The 24,954-nt window shown below is 42.1% G+C and overlaps 1 protein-coding gene across 1 annotated transcript; it reads left to right on the forward strand.

The window, feature by feature from the left end:
- The first annotated feature begins 176 nt into the window (after positions 1–176).
- On the forward strand, positions 177–14,484 carry LOC120029856 (phosphoglycerate mutase 1-like). The gene is made up of 4 exons (XM_038975162.1): positions 177–458; positions 2,817–3,091; positions 12,939–13,119; positions 13,616–14,484. Exons 1-4 carry the CDS (start codon positions 320–322, stop codon positions 13,783–13,785), a joined length of 765 nt encoding a protein of 254 aa, XP_038831090.1. The 5' UTR covers positions 177–319; the 3' UTR covers positions 13,786–14,484.
- The last annotated feature ends 10,470 nt before the right edge of the window (positions 14,485–24,954 follow it).

Genomic DNA, 24,954 nt, shown 5'->3' on the forward strand with positions numbered 1-24,954 from the left:
GTAAACATTACACTCACAGAAGTTTCAAAAGAATGAAGACATTACACATGTCATATTATGTATATATACAGTGTTGTAACGATGTACAAATGGTCCTCTATTTCATTGGTCTAGGAATATGCAGGAAGTACCGCAGGGGGATCCTATTAGACTGCTGTAAAACAAAGAGCGAGAAAAATAACCAATCGCATCACTCGTATCTGCTAGCGTCAAAGATAGCTGTCCATGTCCATCCATTCTGTTGCTGTCTTTTCAATTTGAACAGTGCCGTTTATTCCTTATTTTCAGAGCTTAATCAACGCAAACGAATATATCACTTATGGCCGCGTACAAGCTGGTGTTGATCCGCCACGGAGAGAGCAACTGGAACCAGGATAATCGATTCTGCGGCTGGTTTGACGCAGATCTGAGTGAGACTGGAGAACGGGAGGCGAGGAGAGGAGGACAGGCCCTGAAAGGTGGAATCTTGTTATTTTTATTTGACCAGCTAGCTACTCACTTTATATCAGACACAAACACATAAAATGTTTCCTCACTAAAGACACTGACTTTGATTGTACATTTCCATGATCTATTTGAAATATCTGTCGCAGCTGCTAGCCCTACAGTATTTTGGAAGCCTGTAGTGCCAGCCCAGTTGGCCATTTTGCTGCCTGAAGGAAACTCAACTATCTTATTTGATGTCTATTCACTATAGAAATGGTAGTTGTGAAAACACTTGTTACCAATACCAGTAATGTCACGTGATGACCTCATCGATTTTGACATAGGATGGAGGTGTTTTGGTGGCTGTAACCCACCGTGGTAAAGTTGGTTTAATTGTTCGATATTCGCCGGACCTTCAAACCTCAATTGCTCGTGAACGGTTTGCGCTACAGACCTCAGGCTGGTAGGCTCTTTATGGAGGAAAAAAGGGTTTCATTTTTTTTCTCCCGATTTCAACCGAGTTTAAAAAAAATAATCTCACAGCAACGATGTAGGCAGTCTGCTGCACATCCTATGCAAACCCTTGAGCGTGACACTCCGTTCCATTACGCTACACACGAGTCATTGGACGAAGGCGTCTTCTGTAGGGGGAGTTTCATTAAAATCTTGATGCTCGGTCTGAACATTACTATGCATTAGTGATGCGCGGGTTTACTCACAACCCGCAGTCCCCGTCGTAGCCTATCCGTTTAGGGTCATTCAATATTGTGTAGATGAGGGGCAGGTGGGTGGCGTGCGGGTTGAATAAAGATAAAACAACACCTTAAAAATCCATAAATGTATATTTATTGTTATTTATAGGCTACATGTAGCCTAAAATAATGTAATAAAAACCTATAAATGTATCATTCTTGTTATTTATAGGCTACACATTGTAAATAATTTGTTTTTAACTGACTTGCCTAGTTAAAAAACATTATATAGCCTAAAATAATGAAATAAAAACCTATAAATGTATAATTATTGTTATTTATGGGCTACATTTGGCCTGAAATAATAACCTTTCTGGCATTAGAGCATAAGCCTAAACTTTAGGGCTTAACTGTACACTCACACCAAATAGCCTACACACCAATTGACATGCTTTTGGGAACTGGCAAAAAAAGTGCCAGTTGTGTGATTGTGAGGGGCAATACAAATTCCACAGGCACAAGATGGGGACTTTAAATAGGTGTATGGCAAGTCAAGGGAACTATAGTCTTCTGTTCAGATGTGTTAAATGTAAACTGAAATCTGGACACTGACTGTAGGTTATAACCTCTCACATAGCCTTAATATTACCTCCTGCAAGAATTTAAGCATGTCTTGCAGTAAAATTATGCACCAAATGTAGGCAAAATTTAGACTCGGGAATGGGAGTGGAGAAATATGATTCTCATCTTGAGAGATTGTGAAAATGTGGTTAGATACTGTCTGTTTTTATATATTTTTATATTCAAATAATTTTGTGAGGAGGACAAAGGATGTGCAGCATGTGTCCATCCCTTCTGAACAGTTTGAAGTTTCTAGGTGATGTGTTCAGAATTTGAATATTGTGATCATGCACTTTTTTGATGGTCCCTAACTAGTTACATAGATCTTGTGGCAGCCTGCCTACAACCTTGCCATGATATTGTGATGCTCTGATTGAAATCTGGAAGCTAGACATGTGCAATGTTGTACACCTTCTTTCCTTCATAAAGAGCCTAACTTGAGGTCTGTAGCTCAAACCGTTTACAAGCTATTGAGGTTTGAAGGTCCAAATGTCCAGCGACTATGTCAAATCAACTTTACCACGGTTGTACCTATTGTTTCCACCTCGACCATGCCCTCATTCCATACCCTATGAAAGTCCCAGCTACTTCCTGGTTCAAGTCTAGGTTGAAGATGACAATCTTATATTTTCGGCCTAGACTTGAACTAGGAAATTACTTGTGTGTGACTTTTATAACTAACTAATTACTTGTTCTGTGGTATTGCTATCTATGGTGGGGCTCCGCCTATTAGTTCAGCCCCCTTTTACTATGGACGAATGAGCAACGGAGATCCTGCATCCACTGCTTTTGATGTCACAGCTCTTCCAATGTGAACATGATGTGAACATGACGTTCTAGATGTGCTGCTTCATGCAATGAATGAAATCAAACCTTACTCAGTGTGTTGGTTAGGGAAATATCTGGCTTTCTGACTCAAGTTTAGACATATTTGGGCCAAAACTTAGGCTTCTAGTAACCCTGATGATTTGAATTTGACCAGAGATGTTGTTTACATACAGTAGCTTACATAGCAGTCCAACCACCCACCAAAATCAACCTGAATCAAACCCTGAACACATCCTTTCTCTTCCTCAGATGCTGGCTATGAGTTTGACGTGTGCTACACCTCAGTCCTAAAGAGGGCCATCCGCACTCTGTGGCTGTGTCTGGACAGCATTGACCAGATGTGGCTTCCCGTCCACCGGACCTGGCGCCTCAACGAGCGCCACTACGGTGGCCTGACAGGATTAAACAAGTCAGAGACTGCCGCCAAGCACGGAGAGGCTCAGGTGAAGATCTGGAGGCGGAGCTTTGATATCCCTCCTCCCACTATGGATCCGGACCACGACTTCTACACCGTCATCAGCAAGGTGAGGGACACACTCACTAACATGGGGGAGAATTGACCTGATATGGCATCAGACATCAACATAATTCATTAATCTGTCTTTAGGCTCAGTCACATTAGGAAGAGCCTATAGTGACAGTCTTGTTTAGGGCTGTGGTGGTGATTGTCAAGCAAATAACTGCCTGTCTCACAGTAATTTACCGTTAATTAGCAGAAACATATTTAGCATATCCTGGCTTCCACAAATAGCCTACAAGCCACTGATGCAGACCTTTGGAACATATACATTTTTAAAAGTAAAAAAAATCGATTTAATATAGCCTACACCATCACAATAAATCCATTATTTATTTTACACAGGTCTAAATAAACATGATATGAAGAAAATGTTGTATTTTTCAGAAGAACAGAATAGCATACTCTGAGTTGTCCTTATGTTAGGCCCTGATATGGCTAAGCCATATGCCTGTGGGCTACACTAGTTTATTTAGCAGACAAGATTTGCTTAGAATTCTGTGGCATAATTTTAAATTATTTTATAGTATGGAGAATACAATTGAACAAAGCTGAATAAAATAGAAAGGATATTTTCTCCAAACGATTTCAAAGGAAGTGCGCACATGCAGCTATTCTGTGTTGAGCTGTTAACAAAGAAACTGGTCCTCCTATATGCTTAATTTAGAGATATTTATGCAACTTGAGTTGTGATACAAACGTAGGGCTATATGTTTTGATGTTTAATACATTCTAAGGCTGCATGATGGGACTCTAATGATGATTTGAAAAAAGTCACAAGCTGCTCACACTTCATCAGTCTCTCATTCACAATTTGACAAGAACTTGATAATATTCTCACCAAGCCTCGAATTTACCGGCGGCATCCCCCTTGTGTGACTGTAATGCCCCCTATAAAAATCTATGCCTTTTGCGGCCAAAGCTTCAAAGCACCTCTCACTCACATGGTTCTCTCAGATGTAGCCAATGCCCGTCCCTTGATTGGGTCCTTCTCACAGGCATTTCAGCTAAGAAGTAGGCTACAAGTGAATGAAGACCGACACATCAGGGACGCAACTGCCCGCGTCACTCTTATGGAATTCTGAGGTGCATATTGTCCACATTTATCCTACTTTTATCAGCCAACAAGATGAGTCGGCCTGACGAACAGCCGAAACACTAGCCTGTGTCAATATACTATCCCCCATAGTACAAAAGTTGTCCTATTCTTTTGGTCAACTTGTCCTTCTGTGCCATAAATAAATATTCCAAACATGGTCTGGGACAGTTGTGGGATATGATAGATCCCAAATTAATACAACTCGCATCAAAAAAACATTTAAAGCAATGAGGATGTTCATTTATCTTAACATTTTGATAAACTATTAGGATATTTTTTTCACATGCGCACACGGCAGTAGGCTACAAGTGAGAATGTTCCAAAATGCAATGAATTAGCGGTAAAAAAAAACTCTTATTGAAAGTGATTGCAAATGTGATTACGCATGTAATGCTTTAATTTAAAGGTGCATTTTTATGGTGACAATTATCTTCCCCAAACTTTAAACTCACGCGCAGCCTATGTATGCCAGTTAGGCTTTACACCGGTTATATAGCGGATTAATGTGCTTCATTTTAAGAAGTTATTTGGCCACTTTAGTTGTGGTACAACCCGTATCAAAACATATAGGCCTATGGACTAGGCTACATGAGGTGTGCAACTAATTTGAAAAAGTCAACAAAAAAAAACAAAAAAAAAATTATGTGCTGTTTCTTGCCTTAATGCACAAGCTGGGCATCATTCACAAGTGATAGGCTAATATTGCCACCCATCAGACTATTAATTTTTAGTTTTGTCTTTACATATACTAAATAATATATGTGTGATATTCGTTTTTATTTCGAATGGACCAAAAATAATAATAATCTATGCACTTATATTGTGTATGGAGGACACTTTCCCCATGGTTCATATTCAGGCCAGCCAAGTAGGCTATACTCCTGTTGCAAAGCAGAGTGCCTAATATTAGGAAAGTTGATAAATAAATAAATAAATAAATAAATATAGTAGGACTAGCCTATAGAAAGCTGATGGGATCCTCTTCTTTTTAATAGAGGCCATCAATGCTTCTTTTTTTTGTTGTCATGCAATTGCATAGCCTATAGAAATGTTGCGCAACATGAGCTCATGGACAATCATGAAGTGTTTGATTAGATTTGCATTGATGTCAGAGTTATTAGAGGGGCAATAGAGTGCTGAGTACCAGACAGTTAAAGTTTGGTAGGCTACTAATGACCAGCAGCATCAGAGTGTGGAGAAGCCTAATTACTGTGACTAAACAGAGGGGCAGCAGTAGATACTAGTATAGGCTGTGTGTTATGCTGAGGAGAGTGTTTTAGGTTATGGCCATGTCCCAAATGACACCCTATTTTCTATATAGTGCATTACTTTTAACTAAAGGAGTAGTGCACACTATAAGGAATAGAGTGCCATTTGGGATACATCCTATGTGTCTGTGCCCTCTGTCTGCACCACCAGGTCCCATGGGAAGACCACAGGCCAGGCCAGGGTAGGCAGGGAGGGCCACCTCCAGTCCGGGAGAGCTGCTGTTGTGTGCAGGATTTCATTTCATCTTAGCACTTATTGTTGAACTGTAATCATCGATTTGATTAAAGTAATGATCTTTAAATTAAATTGCTATGATCAGGACTGGATACAATCTACAGGGGCAGCATTTCCTCAAGCATACTGGTGGTTAGTCCTCCTGACCATTAAAACAAAATGGCTTCCGCCTCGCCTGGTCATACATGCATACATGTTTGAAGTATTTTTTTATTCATGGTGCTCTTATATAGAACAGGGTCTTTTTGTGTTGTGTTTCAACTCTCTGAGTTAATCTATTTCAGAGGAGTGTGATGTAAAACGGTAAAGTTCAAAGTTAAGCTGAGATCAGAATCGATTGGTGAATGCGTCATCGGTATTGACAGGGGTCAGTGGTTGTGATGTGTTAAAGATTGCCACGTAGGACTATCAGAGATAAAGAGTACAGGTGCATTGGCCAACTGATCTTCATAGACTAAACATTTGGATAAAGCAAATCATTTGTCTGACTTATTCAATGTACAGTCGTGGCCAAAGGTTTTGAGAATGACACAAATATACATTTTCACAAAGTCTGCTGCCTCAGTTTGTATGATGGAAATTTGCATATACTCCAGAATGTTATGAAGAGTGATCAGATGAATTGCAATTAATTGCAAAGTCCCTCTTTGCCATGCAAATAAACTGAATCCCCCAAAAACATTTCCACTGCATTTCAGCCCTGCCACAAAAGGACCAGCTGGCATCATGTCAGTGATTCTCTCGTTAACACAGGTCTGAGTGTTGACGAGGACAAGGTTGGAGATCACTCTGTCATGCTGATTGAGTTCGAATAACAGACTGGAAGCTTCAAAAGGAGGGTGGTGCTTGGAATCATTGTTCTTCCTCTGTCATCCATGGTTACCTGCAAGGAAACACGTGCCGTCATCATTTCTTTGCACAAAAAGGGCTTCACAGGCAAGGATATTTCTGCCAGTAAGATTGCACCTAAATCAACCATTTTATCGGATCATCAAGAACTTCAAGGATAGCGGTTCAGTTGTTGTGAAGAAGGCTTCAGGGCGCACAAGAAAGTCCAGCAAGCGCCAGGACCGTCTCCTAAAATTGATTCAGCTGCGGGATCGGGGCACCACCAGTACAGAGCTTGCTAAGGAATGGCAGCAGGCAGGTGTGAGTGCATCTGCACGCACAGTGAGGCGAAGACTTTTGGAGGATGGCCTGGTGCCAAGAAGGGAAGCAAAGAAGCCTCTTCTCTCCAGGAAAAACATCAGGGACAGACTGATATTCTGCAAAAGGTACAGGGATTGGACTGCTGAGGACTGGGGTAAAGTAATTTCCTCTGATGAATCCCCTTTCCGATTGTTTGGGGCATCCGGAAAAAAGCTTGTCCGTAGAAGACAAGGTGAGCGCTACCATCAGTCCTGTGTCATGCCAACAGTAAAGCATCCTGAGACCCTTCATGTGTGGGGTTGCTTCTCAGCCAAGGGAGTGGCCTCACTCACAATTTTGCCTAAAAACACAGCCATGAATAAAGAATGGTACCAACACATCCTCCGAGAGCAACTTCTCCCAAACATCCAGGAACAGTTTGGTGACGAACAATGCCTTTTCTAGCATGATGGTGCACCTTGCCATAAGGCAAAAGTGATAACTAAGTGGCTCGGGGAACAAAACATCGATATTTTGGGTCCATGGCCAGGATACTCCCCAGACCTTAATCCCATTGAGAACTTGTAGTCAATCCTCAAGAGGCGGGTGGACAAACAAAACCCCACAAACTCCAAGCATTGATTATGCAAGAATGGGCTGCCATCAGTCAAGATGTGGCCCAGAAGTTAATTGACAGCATGCCAGGGCGGATTGCAGAGGTCTTGAAAAAGAAGGGTCAACACTGCAAATATTGACTCTTTGCATCAGCTTCATGTAATTGTCAATAAAAGCCTTTGATGCTTGTAATTTTACTTCAGTATTCCATAGTAACATCTGACAAAAATATCTAAAGACACTGAAGCAGCAAACTTTGTGAAAATTCATATTTGTGTCTTTCTCAACTTTTGGCCACGACTGTACATAACTGAAAGCGCTGGACAGTTGAACGTTTCTTCCTTCTCTAGGGAATAAACAAAGATGTATTTATTTTGGGGAGTTCTTCTGAGCCAATGTGCCTTTTGCTTGCTCTTTGGTGTCGAGGCCGGGTTACTGTAAAATCACTTTGGCTGCGTTTACACAGGCAGCCCAATTCTGATATTTTTTTTTACTATACTGAACAAAAATATAAATGCAACACTTTCAACAATTTTACTGGGTTACAGGTCATATAAGGAAATCATTCAATTTAAATAAATAAATTGGTCCCTAATCAATGGATTTCACATGACTGGGCAAGGGCACAGATTTGTGTCCAGAATTTGAGAGAAATAAGCTTTTTGTGCATATGGAAATGTTCTGGTATCTTTTATTTCAGCTCATTAAATATGTGACCAGCACTTTTCATGTTGTGTTTTATAATTTTGTTCAGTCTAATTGGTCTTTTGACCAATCATATCAGCTCTTCTGCCAATAATTGGGTAAAAGATCATAATTGGGCTGCCTGTGTAAATAAAGCCTAAAATGACCACTGCTGATGTAAAAAGAGCTTTATAGATGTGATTTGATTTGAAAGCAATATGATTGTATGAGGCTTTAGGCCCAGGGGCCTGTTGCACAAAAGTAGAATTAAGACATCCGGGATAAATGACTCAGCTGAGCTCAATGAAGCCAAAACATGTGCGTCCAGGCTTAATTGGTTGCACAAAGACCAAGCCAGGATGAGCAGACACGGATTCATTAAGCCAGGTGAAACCAATCCTGGATAGGTGCGCGCTCACGGCTCACTCAAATAGACCCCGCCACAGATCACAGATTAACTGATTTACCATGGCAACTAGAGCCGCGTACTTTTCCCCGTCGGAAGCACAAATCCTCATGGAGGCATACGAGGAGGTAAAAGATATAATTAAGAAGAAAGGCAACACCGCCACAGTGATAAAGCAAAGAGAAAAAGCGTGGCAAAGTATTGCAGACCGCCTGAATGCGTAAGTAGTGCACAATTACACACTCACCGCTCCGCTGAAACATCACAATTACAATTCAAATATTTAATTCACATCTCCAAAAATGCAGTTGTACTGTAATTATGAAACGGTTAAATTTTTAATTGAAATGCACTGCAGATATGAGTGAAATTGTGTAAAGTAACTCCATCACACTGTATAAAGCTATGATACATTTTTTGATATTTTTACTGAAAACAAGACAAAAATACCAAGTAATTTTTTGCAGTGTGACTCCATTAAATGTGTGTGTGTGTGTGTGTGTGTGTGTGTGTGTGTGTGTGTGTGTGTGTGTGTGTGTGTGTGTGTGTGTGTGTGTGTGTGTGTGTGTGTGTGTGTGTGTGTGTAGATTAAACATGAACGGGCCAAAACGGACATGGCAGCAGGTCAAAATCAAATACAAGAACATTCTGCAGAATGGTATGGTCCCTGACTAATATTTAACAAAGCACAAGCATATATTGTACCCAGAAGGTGCCTGCTCACACATTGTCTGTACTGTTTTAGCAGTGAAAAAGAATACCCACAGACAAGGCACGGGTGGTGGGTCACCAAAGGCTGACCTTACCCCAGCAGAGGACATGGCCTTGGAGCTAAATAAAGGCAGGCCCGTCTTAGAGGGGATCCCTGGGGGGAAAGAGACGAGCATAGGTTCCTCCCAAGATGCCACCCGCTTCATTCAAGGTATGTCCTTCCATCTCTACATGGGATACAACCACATTCATATTGAATCAATTTGGACTGTCTGACTTTGGTTTACCTATTGCCTTGCAGTGTCTGGCAGCACTGTGTTCCTGTTAGAGCCACCAGCACAAGCACCAGACGATGCTGATCCAGTGAGTACTCCATCAAAGGCATACTGTAGGCCTGGCATGTCTTGTCTACTAGCTTCAATATGAATCCGATTAAATGTGATAGGGTGAAGGCCCCAGTGCAGCAGCAACAGCACATGATGGAGACGATGATGAGGAGGAGACCATCTCTCTGGATTCCAGAAGGCATGAGGTATCATGTTAAGACTGTGAAAGTACTATTTACTCTACAATGGTGAGGAGTCCTCATCAAAATCAAAAAATCTAATTTCTTTTACAGGACCCAGATGCTATACAGTGGGAAAACCAGCCTGGCAACATAGTGCGTATTAATAAAAGGACACCACATCCTGCCAAATTCCAGCTGCGCTAATTGTATTGTGTTCACAGAGCTCACAAGCTATCAGAAAGTTGTATGGCAACCACCTCCGGCGCCAAATAGAACTGGCAGACATAGACATTCAGTACAAGAAGAAAAAGATGGAAAATCTTGCACTGGAGTCCGAAATAAAAAAGAGGACAATTAGGAAACTGGACCTTGAAATAAAAAAACTTGAGAGGGAGGTGAGATATGCCTTCAATGTACACTGTATGCTAACTGTAACACAAATGTATTAATCATTATTTTTCTTTCCTCCCCCAGCTCCAAGAAGATGACACAGCTCAAAATAAAAATTAGGTATATTCTCGTAAAGTCAAGTGAGCCATGACATATGAGCTCTTATTGTGAGCACACAGGACGGTGGCATCTTTCTAAGTTTTTTTTTATTTTCCCAGCAATCAGTACAACCAAGTCATCGTTATAAGGCATCGCCCTCTTTTGCCCACCCCCCCAGCACCAGGTGTGGCCACTAGCCTATATGAAGGCCCAAAATTGTGTGTTCCTTTCTGCTCTGACAATGGCATGCCCATTCGTGCGAGATGTGGTGGATGAAGAAGCACTTGTGCTGAGGAGAGCCTTCAGGCGAGAAAGGGTCTTCAGGGACCGGTTGGACCCACTGGCCTTCCCTGATGACCATCTATATGAAAGATACAGGTTTTCTGCAGATGGCATCAGGTATCTATGCAGACTACTGGGTCCCAGGATTAAGCACCGCACTGCACGGAGCCATGCACTGAGTGTGGAGCAAATGGTTTGTGTGGCCTTGCGCTTTTTTGCTAGTGGAGCCTTCCTGTACTCAGTGGGGGATGCAGAACAGCTGAACAAGGCCACAATTTGCCGCACAATGAGGAGTGTGTGTCTGGCTATCAAAGCATTAGCAGATGTCTTCATCTCCTTCCCTGGCCACAGAAGACTCTGTGACATCAAAGAGGAGTTCTATAGGATTGCAGGTAAGAGGATCTACAAATTACAGGACAACTGTTAACACATAGTAGGATACTCATTACTTTGTGTGACAGGTTTCCCCAATGTCATTGGTGCAGTGGACTGCACACACATAAGGATAAAAGCCCCCTCAGGTGCCCATGAGGCCGATTTTGTGAATAGGAAATCCTTTCACAGCATTAATGTTCAGGTGAACATAACTTTTTGATATTTTCCATTGACGAACACTCTGCATTGCCAGTGATGTGCATTGATTGGTGTAATATTCCTCATCTTATGATTTCAGATGGTCTGCAATGCTGACTGTGTGATCAGCAATGTTGTGGCAAAATGGCCTGGCTCAGTCCATGACTCCAGAATCTTTCGGGCCTCTGAAATCTATCAGTGCCTATCACAAGGTAAGCCACACAACCCCTATTTATAACCATCATGGCTGTGTCAAGAATATCACTGTGTTTATGAGGTAGTAATGATGAGATTTTGTGTTGACAGGTGAATTCTCTGGTGTGTTGCTGGGAGACAGGGGGTATGGCTGCCAGCCTTTTCTCCTGACACCTTTCACAGACCCCCAGGAAGCACAGCAGGCCTACAACCATGCCCATGCCAGGACCAGGGCCAGAGTTGAAATGACCTTTGGCCTCCTGAAGGCACGCTTTCACTGCCTTCACAAATTAAGGGTCAGCCCTGTTAGGGCATGTGATATTACTGTGGCTTGTGCTGTCCTCCACAATGTGGCCTGCCTGAGGAAGGAGAGGGCCCCCAGAGTGCCACCAGCCATGGACTGGGACAATCCGGCAATCTTCCCTGATGACGACAGTGGTCGGCTGCTGAGGGACCAATATGTGTTGAATTATTTTAGTTAGTATGTGTGCTTTCAATTTTGGTTAAATATGTCCTGCGGTGGCAGAGGAATTTGGGTTTTTTTGGGTTCGTTTTTTTACGAATTTGGCCTCTTATGATGTTTGTGCGGTATACTGTGTGTAATACAAGGCTGCAGGGAGGCTACTGCATCCATTCATTTGTCTGTTCAGTTGATGTATGGATTTGTCCTGCATTTATTTTAGTGTGCAGACATGCAGGGTGTGTTATATACAGACCTTTGAATGTGTATGTATCATTTTGTATAATATGCTTGGATTCTGTGCTTTCCATCTTGTAGAGTCACTGTGACTTCAGTTTCGAAAGGAGCTGATGGTTTACCTGCTTTGTTTTGTCCTTATTCAATAAAGGAACATAATGTTACACATTGTGTTTTTATATTCATATGGAATGTGTATTTGTTTATATGACAGAGTACTAGGGCCACACTGAAGAAAAAGGATAAAGTCATAAATTTATGAGGCTGGTTCTTTCTGCAGAAAAGCTACATATTGTTTTTACAGTTTTGATACTTATGACAATGTGATACTTAATATTCTGGCACATCAGCATGTCTTTGTTTATGAAACCATACTGAAGTACAATTTCACGAAATGCCCCACATCTGTCATTTTAACAACTGTCCTCCTTTAAAACAACTGGTTACAATATTATGACTTGTGTTTTTTTTCCCCTCTGTGGCCCTAATATTCTATCATTTTATATATAGCCTTATAGTCTATGGGAAACTGTAAATTATCTAATGATAGCAACATCATCTAAAAATCATTTTTTATCCAAAATCATTGAAATTAATGATCACAAACGTTTAAATAATGACAGTGGGTCTAGTTATATGTGATAACAATGTATAGTGAGCAGTGAAATAACTATTGGTTTCCATTTGTGGTGACTGCTGACTGACATTAGGGATGAGATTAAATAGATCCTGGAATTTAGCCTGGTCTGGAGCAGGCTAGCTCCACAGAATAAATCTCCATGGTAATTTATACCATAACATATCCTCCTGCCCCCTATCCATCTTTAGTGCAACCGGATTACGGATCAATTGAGCCAGGATCACCAAGATATCCTGGCTTAATCCCTTATCCTAGTTTTGTGCAACAGGCCCCAGGTTGCTGATAGGCATTTTTTTGTTTGTTGACGTACTATATTTTCTTTAGGACCGTCGTTATGGTGACCTGTCGGAGGAGCAGCTTCCGTCCTGTGAGAGCCTGAAGGATACCATCGCCCGGGCACTGCCCTACTGGAACGACGAGATTGTCCCCCAGATCAAACAGGGCAAGAGGGTACTCATTGCTGCCCACGGCAACAGCCTCAGGGGCATTGTTAAGCACCTCGAGGGTAGGTAGTAGGAACTGCTTAGAACAGTGAATATCTCTAACCTCTTGGCTCTGGAGAGCCACCTGGTGTGCAGGTTTTTGTTACAGCCTAGTACTAATGCATCTTTTTGAAAATGAATACCACTTTTTAAATCATTAACTGTTCATGGTCACAATTAGTCAAATCAGGTGTGTTAGTGCTGGGCTGAAACAAAAGCCTGAACACACCAATTATCCCCAGGAGTGGAATTGGAGAACCCTGATTAGTTTCTAGGAAGTACCTGTGGTAGTATCGTATTTTCAGGCCTGAGGTTTTACAATCGATATGTGCCGATTAGAATGTGTATGATATTTTTTTTAAATCGCACACTGAAATATGTTGCACCTCAACCCTCCTGTGTAAGTGTCCATCTGTGTGTTCCTTCTTTTTTTTGTATACACTCTCTTTTGTCATTATATTTTAATTGACATTTACAGCATGTTGTCAACCATGTCCTGCTCTGTGCTGCCCCCTGCAGGTATGTCAGAGGAGGCAATCATGGAGCTGAACCTGCCCACAGGCATCCCCATCCTGTACGAGCTGGACAAGAACCTGAAGCCCGTCAAACCCATGCAGTTCCTGGGGGATGAGGAGACCGTCAGGAAGGCTATGGAGGCCGTGGCAGCCCAGGGCAAAGCCAAGAAGTAGAGGGAGAGAGAGGGGGCACTTTGTGTATCGTGCAGTAGGAAGTTGCGCTTATCTAGGATCAGATTTTAGCCTCCCACCAATTCCCAACCTTTCATTAGGAAGGAAGCATGTATAACTGACCCTAGATCATTCTCTGTGGGAAGCTTCATTCTACTCCATGTGGCACAGAGTAGGGGTAAAGGGATATGGGTCGGAGTAGAGGGTCAACAATACTACAGCTCTCAAAGGAGCTCTCACACACTCTGTACATGTAGTCCAAGAAACAGAGGCACTAAGAATGTGTGTTCATATTCAACTCTACTGTGCATAGAAAGTTTTTTTTTTTATATATGATTATAAAGTAACTAATAAGTTAGTATAAGTGGATATTTATTGACCAAGCTACTTATATGGGGACCACTGACTATCAAATCACACAGTCATCATTCCACTGGCTTATTCATGTTTCTGTAAGACCAAAAAAAAAAAGGTGTTTCCCCTGTTTGACGATGGATCACTGAGATTACGAATGTGGTGATGAAGCCTCATTGATTTGAAAATAGTTGGTCTTGCGTTATTATACTTCCAAGTTTCGCTAGAAAATAGTATATATTTAGATGTTATAGAAGAATTTTTGCACTTAAAAACGTAAACAGTAATGTGATTTCTCCCCAAAGAAAACAACAAAAAAATAGCCAAATGAATAAACAGTTAAAACCACAAGAAGGGAGAAATAATTCGTATTTGCACAACACACACGGTTGTACTGGTTCTTCACATTTTCTTTTCCTCTGCCCTGTCTCTGGTTGCACAATTCACTGTACAACCACATCAGAAGTTGGAAGACAGTGTCCATCTCCTCTTAAGGATCGGACCCTTTTTTCCACATTTTCGCCTAAAATGGCATACCCAAATCTAACTGCCTGTAGCTCAGGACATGAAGCAAGGATATGCATATTCTTGATACCATTTGAAAGGAAACAGTTTGAAGTTTGTGGAAATGTGAAATTAATGTAGGAGAATATAATACATTAGATCTGGTGAAAGATATTACAAAGAAAAAAACATGCTTTTTCATTTATTTATTTTCATCTTTGAAATGCAAGAGAGGCCATTCATTATATGACTTAGGAGTCTAGGTGCAATTTAGATTTTGGCCACTAGATAGCAGCAGTGTATTTGCAAAGTTTTAGACTGATCCAATGAACCATTGTATTGCTGTTCAAAATGTCTGCCCAAATATGCCTAATTGGTTTATTGATACATTTTCAAGTACATAACTGTGCACTCTCCTCAAACAATAGCATGGTATTATTTCACTGTAATAGCTACTGTAAATTGGACAGTGCAGTTAGATTAACAAGAATTAAAGTTTTCTGCCCATATAAGACATGTCTATGTCCTGGAAAGTTTGCTTTTACTTACAACTGTCATGCTAATCACATTAGCGCACGTTAGCTCAACTGTCCCGGTATAGGGACACTGATCCTGTAGAGGTTTTTAAGAGCTGTGGCAGAGACCAAATGGCTCTTTCTCCCATGCCCCCTTCCCTTGATGTTGCTTCTGTGTGTCATGTATTTTTACAATTCACTGTAAAACAACATCAGAAGTTGACTGAATACCTTTCCTAGCCTTGGATGGTGCTTCTATGTGTCTTGTACTGCTGTTTGTAACATGTTTTTCCATCCCATTTCCTCTTGAGTAGTGTGTCCCATTGATACTGTTTTGTCAGTGGGATCAAACGTTTGGTACCTGCACTGTCGGTCTGTTTCTGCTTTAGCCTACACCAGTGGCATTCAGGGCTAAACATTCATAGATGCAGATAGAAATAGATTGCACGTAACAGACCAACTCGCTTCTTCCACGTCCAAGCGAGCTGATTCGTTTTATATACGTTTCATTTTTATCTTCAACTTTGTGAGCATTCCACAACCTATGAATAGGCCCATACTCTACGTTTACCTTAACAACCCTGTCTGCTGCTAGAACCACTCTTCTACTCTGAAAAGATTTCTGTGTTAATTTTACTTTGGTGGGATAACTTGATGACGTTTGCCTTTTCTGTTTGTAACACCTCTAAGTGGGAAAACTGCAATGAAAGTACCCATTCCTATAGGACATGCCTGTTCTATCCTTCCCCAGCCGTTCCCAAGACATTCTCCTTTGACATTGTTGCCAATCTTCTGACTGAAAGGAAAATCCTTTGGAATAAAAGGTTATTTATTAGTGTTCAACATCATTGTAATGCACTGTTTCTGAAGCCTGTGCTGAACCAATAAATGTGTGGAAAAATATAAACATGTATTTGATCTGTATCTTTTTATTTTAGAAATCTAAGGACACTGGTTTAGTAGGCCTCTCAATGGCACACCTGTGCAGCCAGCCAGGACGTGACGTGTTTATCCATCACAAAAATGTCAGGTATCATAACTTCACTGTGACTTTACAGCTGGCGTGATAGAAAGGAAAAGCTCTCTCATATATCGCGTTCAAAACAACTGGGAACTCTGAACCCCCCGAATTCAACTGGGAACTCAGAAAAAAAGAGTCCCAACTGGGAAAAATCCTTTTGAACGGTCACCCAACTCGGGAAAACCTTTTTTTTTTTTGGTTTTACAGTTGTCTTGATATCCTGATAGGAAACAAATACTTAGCGAAGTTAGTTTAACGGATAACTTGTTCTGTTATAATGAAAAAAAAAATGTAAAGGAAATGGGGGGTGAGACTGTAGTTACATTTCATTAAGTTACCTTAGTCCTTACACTTCCTTTGCAACAGAAACTAGTCAGCAGCAAGCTAGACAGTCTTAGCGTGTCAAATCTGGGCTTGTTAAATAATTAGCTAGTCATATCACACAGATGTGTGAACTGCTGGGTAACACCAACCTAGTTAGCTAGATGTTATTGTCGGGAGTTTGAATAACGTACCCCGTGTATATAGCCAAGTTATCGTTACTCATGATTGTGTATTTATTCCTTGTTATTAGATATTTTTCTATTGATCTTTTTTTTGCTCTCTGCATTGTTGGGAAGGGCCGTAAGTAACATTTCATTGTTAAGTCCACACCTGTTGTTTACGAAATGGTTTTTTTTTTTAAGTCGACACTTTTTAAGTCGACACAACTTTGGTTGCTAGAGTACAGTAGCAAGTTAGCAACTTATACATGTTTTGGTTTCTATACGATTTCATAAATTGTTAAATTATGACTTATACAAATTCCAGGTAAATTGATGACTGAGACAAATTGCTTTGTGGACATAATTATAGACTTTAAGCAAATGGACAGACAGACAGGTCGACAGTCAGATGCCGCGTTCAAAACAAGTTGGAACTCGGAAATCTCCGACTTCAGTGTGTTTTAGACAACCTAGGAACACGCATATACGCTCTGTATGTTCCTAGAAGATAACTGGGAACTCGTAAAAATACGAACTCAGACTGGGAAAAATATTTTTGAACGGTCATCCAACTTGGTGTTCCAAGTCGGAAACGCGAACATCTTTCTAGAGCTCCGACATTCCGACCTGAATATAAACGATGTCAGATTTTGACCACTTTTTTTTTTCTCTCTCGAGTTACCTGTTGTCTTGAAAGCACCATGATATCCTGATAGGAAACAAATAACATAGCAAGGTTAGTGTTTAACGGAGAACTTGTTCTGTCATAATGAAACAAAATAGGATCTAAAGGAAATGGGAGGTAAGAAACGAGTTAACTTAATGAAATGCAGCTATTTTAGTCCTTACACTTCCTGTGCAACAGAAACTAGACGGCAGCAAGCTAGACTGTTAGCGTGTTAGAAAGCTAGCTAACTTATCACTAGGTCAGGGTTCCCCAACTTGTGGCCTGCGGGTGGTTTTATTTGCGCCTCCCCCCTAAAAAACACCAGGAAATCAGCTTCAATTCATTTTAATTTAAATAAGCTGTTCCCATTTCATTAAGTTCCGGGTAAATTGACGAGTGAGACAAATTGCTTTGTGAACATACATATTGACTTTAAGCAAATGGACACGTCGACTTGTGTGTGATTGTATATTACGTTCAGAACTCGTAAAAATACGAGCTCAGACTGGGAGAAATCATTTTTAAAGGTCATAAAACTTGAAATTCTAAGTCGGAAACTCGGAACATATTTCTAAAGCTCTGACTTTCCACCCTGAAAATCAAATCAAAGTGTATTTGTCACGTGCGCCGAATACAACAGGTGTAGGTAGACCTTACAGTGAAATGCTTACTTACAGGCTCTAACCAATAGTGCAAAAAAGCTATTAAGTGAATAATAGGTAGGTAAAGAAATAAAACAACAGTAAAAAGACAGGCTATATACAGTAGCGAGGCTACATACAGACACTGGTTGTCAGGCTGATTGAGGTAGTATGTAGATATGGTTAAAGTGACTATGCATATATGATGAACAGAGAGTAGCAGTAGTGTAAAGAGGGGTTGGCGGGTGGTGGGTGGCGGGACACAATGCAGATAGCCCGATTAGCCAATGTGCGGGAACACTGGTTGGTCGGCCCAATTGAGGTAGTATGTACATGAATGTATAGTTAAAGTGACTGTGCATACATGATGAACAGAGAGTAGCAGCAGCGTAAAAGAGGGTTTTTGGGGGGGGGGGGGGGCACACATTGCAAATAGTCCGGGTAGCCATGTGATTACCTGTTCAGGAGTCTTATGGCTTGGGGGTAAAAACTGTTGAGAAGCATTTTTGTCCTAGACTTGGCACTCCGGTACCGCTTGCCATGCGGTAGTAGGGAGCACACTCTATGACTGGGATGGCTGGGGTCTTTGACAATTTTTAGGGCCTTTCTCTGACACCGCCTGGTGTAGAGGTCCTGGATGGCAGGCAGCTTAGCCCCAGTGATGTACTGGGCCATACGCACTACCCTCTGTAGTGCCTTGCGGTCAGAGGCCGAGCAATTGCCGTACCAGGCAGTGATGCAACCAGTCAGGATGCTCTCGATGTTGCAGCTGTAGAACCTTTTGAGGATCTCAGGACCCATGCCAAATCTTTTTAGTTTCCTGAGGAGGAATAGGCTTTGTCGTGCCCTCTTCATGACTGTCTTGGTGTGTTTGGACCATTCTAGTTTGTTGTCGATGTGGATACCAAGGAACTTGAAGCTCTCAACCTGCTCCACTACAGCCCCGTCGATGAGAATGGGGGCGTGCTCGGTCCTCCTTTTCCAGTAGTCCACAATCATCTCCTTAGTCTTGGTTACGTCAAGGGATAGGTTGTTTTTCTGGCACCACCCGGCCAGGTCTCTGACCTCCTCCCTATAGGCTGTCTCATCATTGTCGGTGATCAGGCCTACCTACCACTGTTGTTAGGTCTGCAATTTTAATGATGGTGTTGGAGTCCTGCCTGGCCATGCAGTCGTGGGTGAACAGGGAGTACAGGAGGGGACTGAGCACGCACCCCTGGGGAGCTCCAGTGTTGAGGATCAGTGTGGCAGATGTGTTGCTACCTACCCTCACCACCTGGGGGAGGGCCGTCAGGAAGTCCAGGATCCAGTTGCAGAGGGAGGTGTTTAGTCCCAGGGTCCTTATCTTAGTGATGAGCTTTGAGGGTGCTATGGTGTTGAACGCTTAGCTGTTGTCAATTAATAGCATTCTCACATAGGTGTTCCTTTTGTCCAGGTGGGAAAGGGCAGTGTGGAGTGCAATATAGATTGATCTGTTGTGGCGGTATGCAAATTGGAGTGGGTCTAGGGTTTCTGGGATAATGGTGTTGATGTGAGCCATTACCAACCTTTCAAAGCACTTCATGGCTACGGACGTGAGTGCTACGGGTCTGCAGTCATTTAGGCAGGTTACTTTTGTGTTCTTGGGCACAAGAACACAAAGGTGGTCCACTATGGTGGTCTGCTTGAAACATGTTGGTATTACAGACTCAATCAGGGACATGTTGAAAATGTCAGTTTAGACACCTGCCAGTTGGTCAGCACATGCCTGGAGCACACGTCCTGGTAATCGGTCTGGCCCCGCAGCCTTGTGTATGTTGACCTGTTTAAAGGTCTTACTCACGTCGGCTACGGAGAGCGTGATCACACAGTCGTCCAGAACAGCTGATGCTCTCATGCCTGCCTCAGTGTTGCTTGCCTCGAAGCGAGCAGAGAAGTGATAACTCGTCTGGTAGGCTCGTGTCACTGGGCAGCTCGCGGCTGTGCTTCCCTTTGTAGTCTGTAATAGTTTGCAAGCCCTGCCACATAAGACGAGCGTCGGAGCCGGTGTAGTATGATTCAATCTTAGCCCTCTATTGACGCTTTGCCTGTTTGATGGTTCTTCGCAGGGCATAGCAGGATTTCTTGTAAGCTTCCGGGTTAGAGTCCCGCACCTTGAAAGCGGCAGCTCTACCTTTGAGCTCAGTGCGAATGTTGGCTGTAATTCATGGCTTCTGGTTGGGGTATGTATGTACAGTCGCTGTGGGGACAATGTCCTCGATGCACTTATTGATAAAGCCAGTAACTGATGTGGTGTACTCTGCAATGCCATCGGAAGAATCTCAGAACATGTTCCAGTCTGTGATAGCAAAACAGTCCTGTAGTTTAGCATCTGTTTCATCTTACCACTTTTTTATAGACCGAGTCACTGGTGTTTCCTGCTTTAATTTTTGCTTGTAAGCAGGAATCAGGAGGATCGAGTTGTGGTCGGATTTACCAAATGGAGGGAGAGCTTTGTACGCGTCTGTGTGTGTGGAGTACAGGTGATCTAGAATTTTTTTCCCCTCTTGTTGCACATTTTCCATGTTGATGGAAATTTGGTAGAACTGATTTAAGTTTCCCTGCATTAAAGTCTCCGGCCACTAGGAGCGCTGCCTCTGGGTGAGTGGTTTCCTTTAAAGATGACTGACGTCATGATTTTACCTAGTTTTTTTCTTAGTTCCCAGTTGTCTTGTAAGCACCAAGAGTCCTAGCTACTAATACTGAGTTCACAACAACTGGGATCTGGGAAACCTCAACTAAAGTGCTTTCAAGACAACTGGATACTCAGAGCGTAGCTCAGACTGTGAAAATACATTTTAAACGGTCATCCAACTCGGAATTCCAAGTCGGCAAAGAGGCCCGACTTTCCAACCTAAAGATCACTGACTTCATTATTCAACCTTGTTTTTTTTTTCAGAGTTCCCAGATGTTTTGAAGGCACCATAAGTTACAAGCATGTGATGTGATATTTGGCACCACTTTTCCTGCATGCCAGTCACAACAGCCTATGGTGGTAATTCCTAAAACAACTGGGAACTCTGAAAAATACGAGGTCAAATCATTACGTCAGTGATCTTTAGGTCAGACCTCTTAGAAAGAGGCCCGAGTTCCACAGTTGGAATTCCGAGTTGGATGACTGTTCAAATCGTTTTTTTCCGAGTTCCCATTTGTTCTGAATGCACTGAAGTTGGAAGTTGGAGATTTTCCACTTCTGAGTTCCCAGTTGTTTTGAACGCAGCATTAGCCATCATCACACTTGTCTATTGCCGTGTTCACGTGCTAGTCGTAACTCTGAAATTATATATAACTGTCTACAACTAGTTAGCAAGTCAGACATTTGAGTTTCCTAGTTCCGACTAGCATGTGAACGCAGCATGTATCTTGACACTTTTCAGCCGATGATTGGTTTCTCCAGACATTTGAGAGGTTTGACTGATTTTTAGTATCCGTATGCTGCGTTCACGTGGTGTCGGAGTTATCGGAAGCTCCTAGTTCCTAGTGGGACATTTCAGTTGACTGACCCTACAAGTGGGAGACTCTGTGAAATACGTGTTTGACAATTACAAACTTATCAATATAGATAATGTAGCTAGTCTGACCATATTTGTTAATGTTATGCAAGTTATCAAATAAAATTGTATTGGTCACGTATACATATTTTACATTACATTTACATTTAAGTCATTTAGCAGACGCTCTTATCCAGAGCGACTTACAAATTGGTGCATTCACCTTATGATATCCAGTGGAACAGCCACTTTACAATAGTGCATCTAAATCTTTTAAGGGGGGGGGGGGGGGGGGTTAGAAGGATTACTTTATCCTATCCTAGGTATTCCTTAAAGAGGTGGGGTTTCAGGTGTCTCCGGAAGGTGGTGATTGACTCCGCTGACCTGGCGTCGTGAGGGAGTTTGTTCCACCATTGGGGTGCCAGAGCAGCGAACAGTTTTGACTGGGCTGAGCGGGCAGACGTTTATGCAGGTGTAGCAAATTTCTTATGTTTCTAGCTCCAAAAGTGCAGTAATACCTCACAATACAGACAAATCCCAAAAATGTTAAGACAGGAATTTAAAAATATCAGAACGAGCAATGTCAGAGTCCGGAATATAAATATATATGTATATGATGGTGTGTATAGACAGTATATGATTAGAAAAGGTGTACAGCAGTACTTAAAGTGCATTCGGAAAGTATTCAGACCCCTTCACTTTTCCACATTTTGTTACGTTACAGCCTTATTCTAAAATTGATTAAATAAAAAAACGAAACACAATACCCAATAAAGCAAAAACAGGTTTTTGGAATTTCTTTCAAATACCGTATTTCTGTAAATATTCAGACCCTTTGCTATGAGACTCAACTTAGCTCCGGTGCATCCTGAGTCCATTGATTATTCTTGAGATGTTTTTACAACTTGATTGGAGTCCACCTGTGGTAAATTCAAATGATTGGAGAAGATTTGGAATGGCACACAGCTGTCTATATAAGGTCCCAGAGTTGACAGTGCATGTCAGAGCAAAAACCAAGCAATGAGGTCGAAGGAATTGTCCGTAGAGCTCCGAGACAGGATTGTGTCGAGGCACAGATCTGGAGAAGGGTACCAAAACATTTCTGCAGCATTGCAGGTCCCCAAGAACACCGTGGCCTCCATCATTCTTAAATGGAAGAAGTTTGGAACCACCAAGACTCTTTCTGGGCCTGGCCGCTTGGCCAAACTAAGCAATTGCGGGAGAAGAGCCTTGGTCAGGGAGGTGACCAAGAACCCGATGGTCACTCTGATTGAGCTCTGTGGAGATGGGAGAACCTTCCAGAAGGACAACTATCTCTGCAGCACTCCACCAATCAGGCCTTTGTGGTAGAGTGGTCAGACGGAAGCCACTCCTCAGTAAAAGGCACATGACAGCCTGCTTGGAGTTTGCCAAAAGGCATCTCAGACCATGAGAAACAAGATTCTCTGGTCTGATGAAACCAAGATCAAACTCTTTGGCCTGAATGCCAATCCTCACGCCTGGAGGAAACCTGGCACCATACCTATGGTGAAGCATGGTGGTGGCAGCGTCATGCTGTGGTGATGTTTTTCAGGGCAGGGATTGGAAGACTAGTCAGGATCGAGGGAAAGAGGAACAGAGCAAAGTACAGAGAGATCCTAGATGAAAACCTGCTCCAGAGCACTCAGGACCTCAGACTGGGGGCGAAGGTTCACCTTCCAACAGGACAACGACCCTAAGCACACAGCCAAGACAACGCAGGAGTGGCTTCAGAACAAGTCTCTGAATGTCATTGAGTGGCCCAGCCAGAGCCCGGACTTGAACCCAATCGAACATCTCTGGAGCGACCTGAAAATAGCTGTGCAGCGACATTCCCCATCCAACCTGACAGAGCTTGAGAGGATCTGCAGAGAAGAATGGGAGACACTCCCCAAATACAGGTGTGTCAAGTTTGTAGCGTCATACCCAAGAAGACTCGAGGCTGTAATTGCTGCCAAAGGTGCTTCAACAAAGTACTGAGTAAAGGGTCTGAATACTTATGTAAATGTTATATTTCCATTTTTTTGGTATATAAATTTGGAACAATTTCTAAATACCTGTTTTGCTTTGTCATTATGGGGTATTGTGTGTAGATTGATGAGGGGAAACAACTATTTAATCCATTTTAGAATAAGGCTGTAACATAACAAAATGTGGAAAAAGTCAAGGGGTCTGAATACTTTCCGAGTGCATTATATGCCAAGTTGCTCTCGGAGTATCTTAATGGACCTGCAACTTTGACTTTCTACACTTCCGCTCTGCCTTTCTGCAATTTCTCTTTAATTTATTAATTTCCTCAGTCTCCATTTGGATGTGGCCTTTGTCAACATTACTGGAGCTATGGCATCAATGGTTACCCTTCATTTGTTATTAAAGTTATCAACTGAATCATCACAAGAGGAAGGCAGAATAGGTGATGGAGTATTTATTGTTCATACAGTCAATAAAATCTGTAGCAACTTCAAAGGTAGGCTAGTGTTTAATAATGTGTTCAGTATTACCATGTGCTATGGGCAACAAGGTAGTAATGAACACAGTGGTGATCAGATAAAGCAACATCAACAATAGAGGATATGTCAGTAGAAAGCCTCTTGGTAATAACCAGGTCCAGAGAATGGCTGTGCTTATGGGTGGGCCCAGTAACATGGTGGATAAAGTCCATAGAGCTCAAAAGATTCATAAATTCTCTTTGTGTTGGGAGATTTTATATTCATGTTGACAATGACATTTAAACAGTATAGCATGATGCTGAAAAGACCCAAAGTATCCAAATGAAATGTCCTTACAGCTGAGAGCATTAGTAGAAATAGTGTCTGTCCCCCCCACCCTTTTTCCCTTTTCTGATAGAGTATGAAAAGCTTTAGCCTGGGGGGGCTTCAATAAGAGCAGCACTACAGTCTGAAGACAGCCATGTTTCAGTGAGAAACATGCAATCAACTTTGCAGTCGGTAATGAGGTTTTACTAGTGATTGTTCTAACATTTAAAAGTGACTTTCAATGAGTGTGAGCCACTGCCCCTGTGGCATCTGCCTAGAGGTAACCAATGGAAAAACAACCAAACCTATTAACGTTACAACCACGTTTTTTTACAGTCTCCAATCTATCAGAATGGTAGATGACAGAAGGTGGAGTTAAAGGAACATAAATGAGGTTACTCACAATAACCATAGTGCCATTTCTACAGGAGTTGATATGCTTTCTAAGTCCTCTGTTGCTTATTCTGACAGGGAGAACTGGAGCACTGCCAGACCCCGTCAGTCTGTAAAACAGCTTGCCATGTTGCTGGAAATAATCCTGGAACCCCTGCAGTTAGGGTGAATCCCGTCTCCTTTAAAAAGTTTTGGTTGTTCCCACAGCAAATCAAAGTTGTCACAAAAAGAGACATTCCTGTCGTTGCAAAGTTTCTTCAGGTACTCGTTTAGGGCAAAGAGTCGGCTGAAACGTCCAGAAGCCCTTCT

This window comes from Salvelinus namaycush, chromosome 35 (genome assembly GCF_016432855.1).
Source record: "Salvelinus namaycush isolate Seneca chromosome 35, SaNama_1.0, whole genome shotgun sequence".
In the NCBI taxonomy this organism is placed as follows: domain Eukaryota; kingdom Metazoa; phylum Chordata; class Actinopteri; order Salmoniformes; family Salmonidae; genus Salvelinus; species Salvelinus namaycush.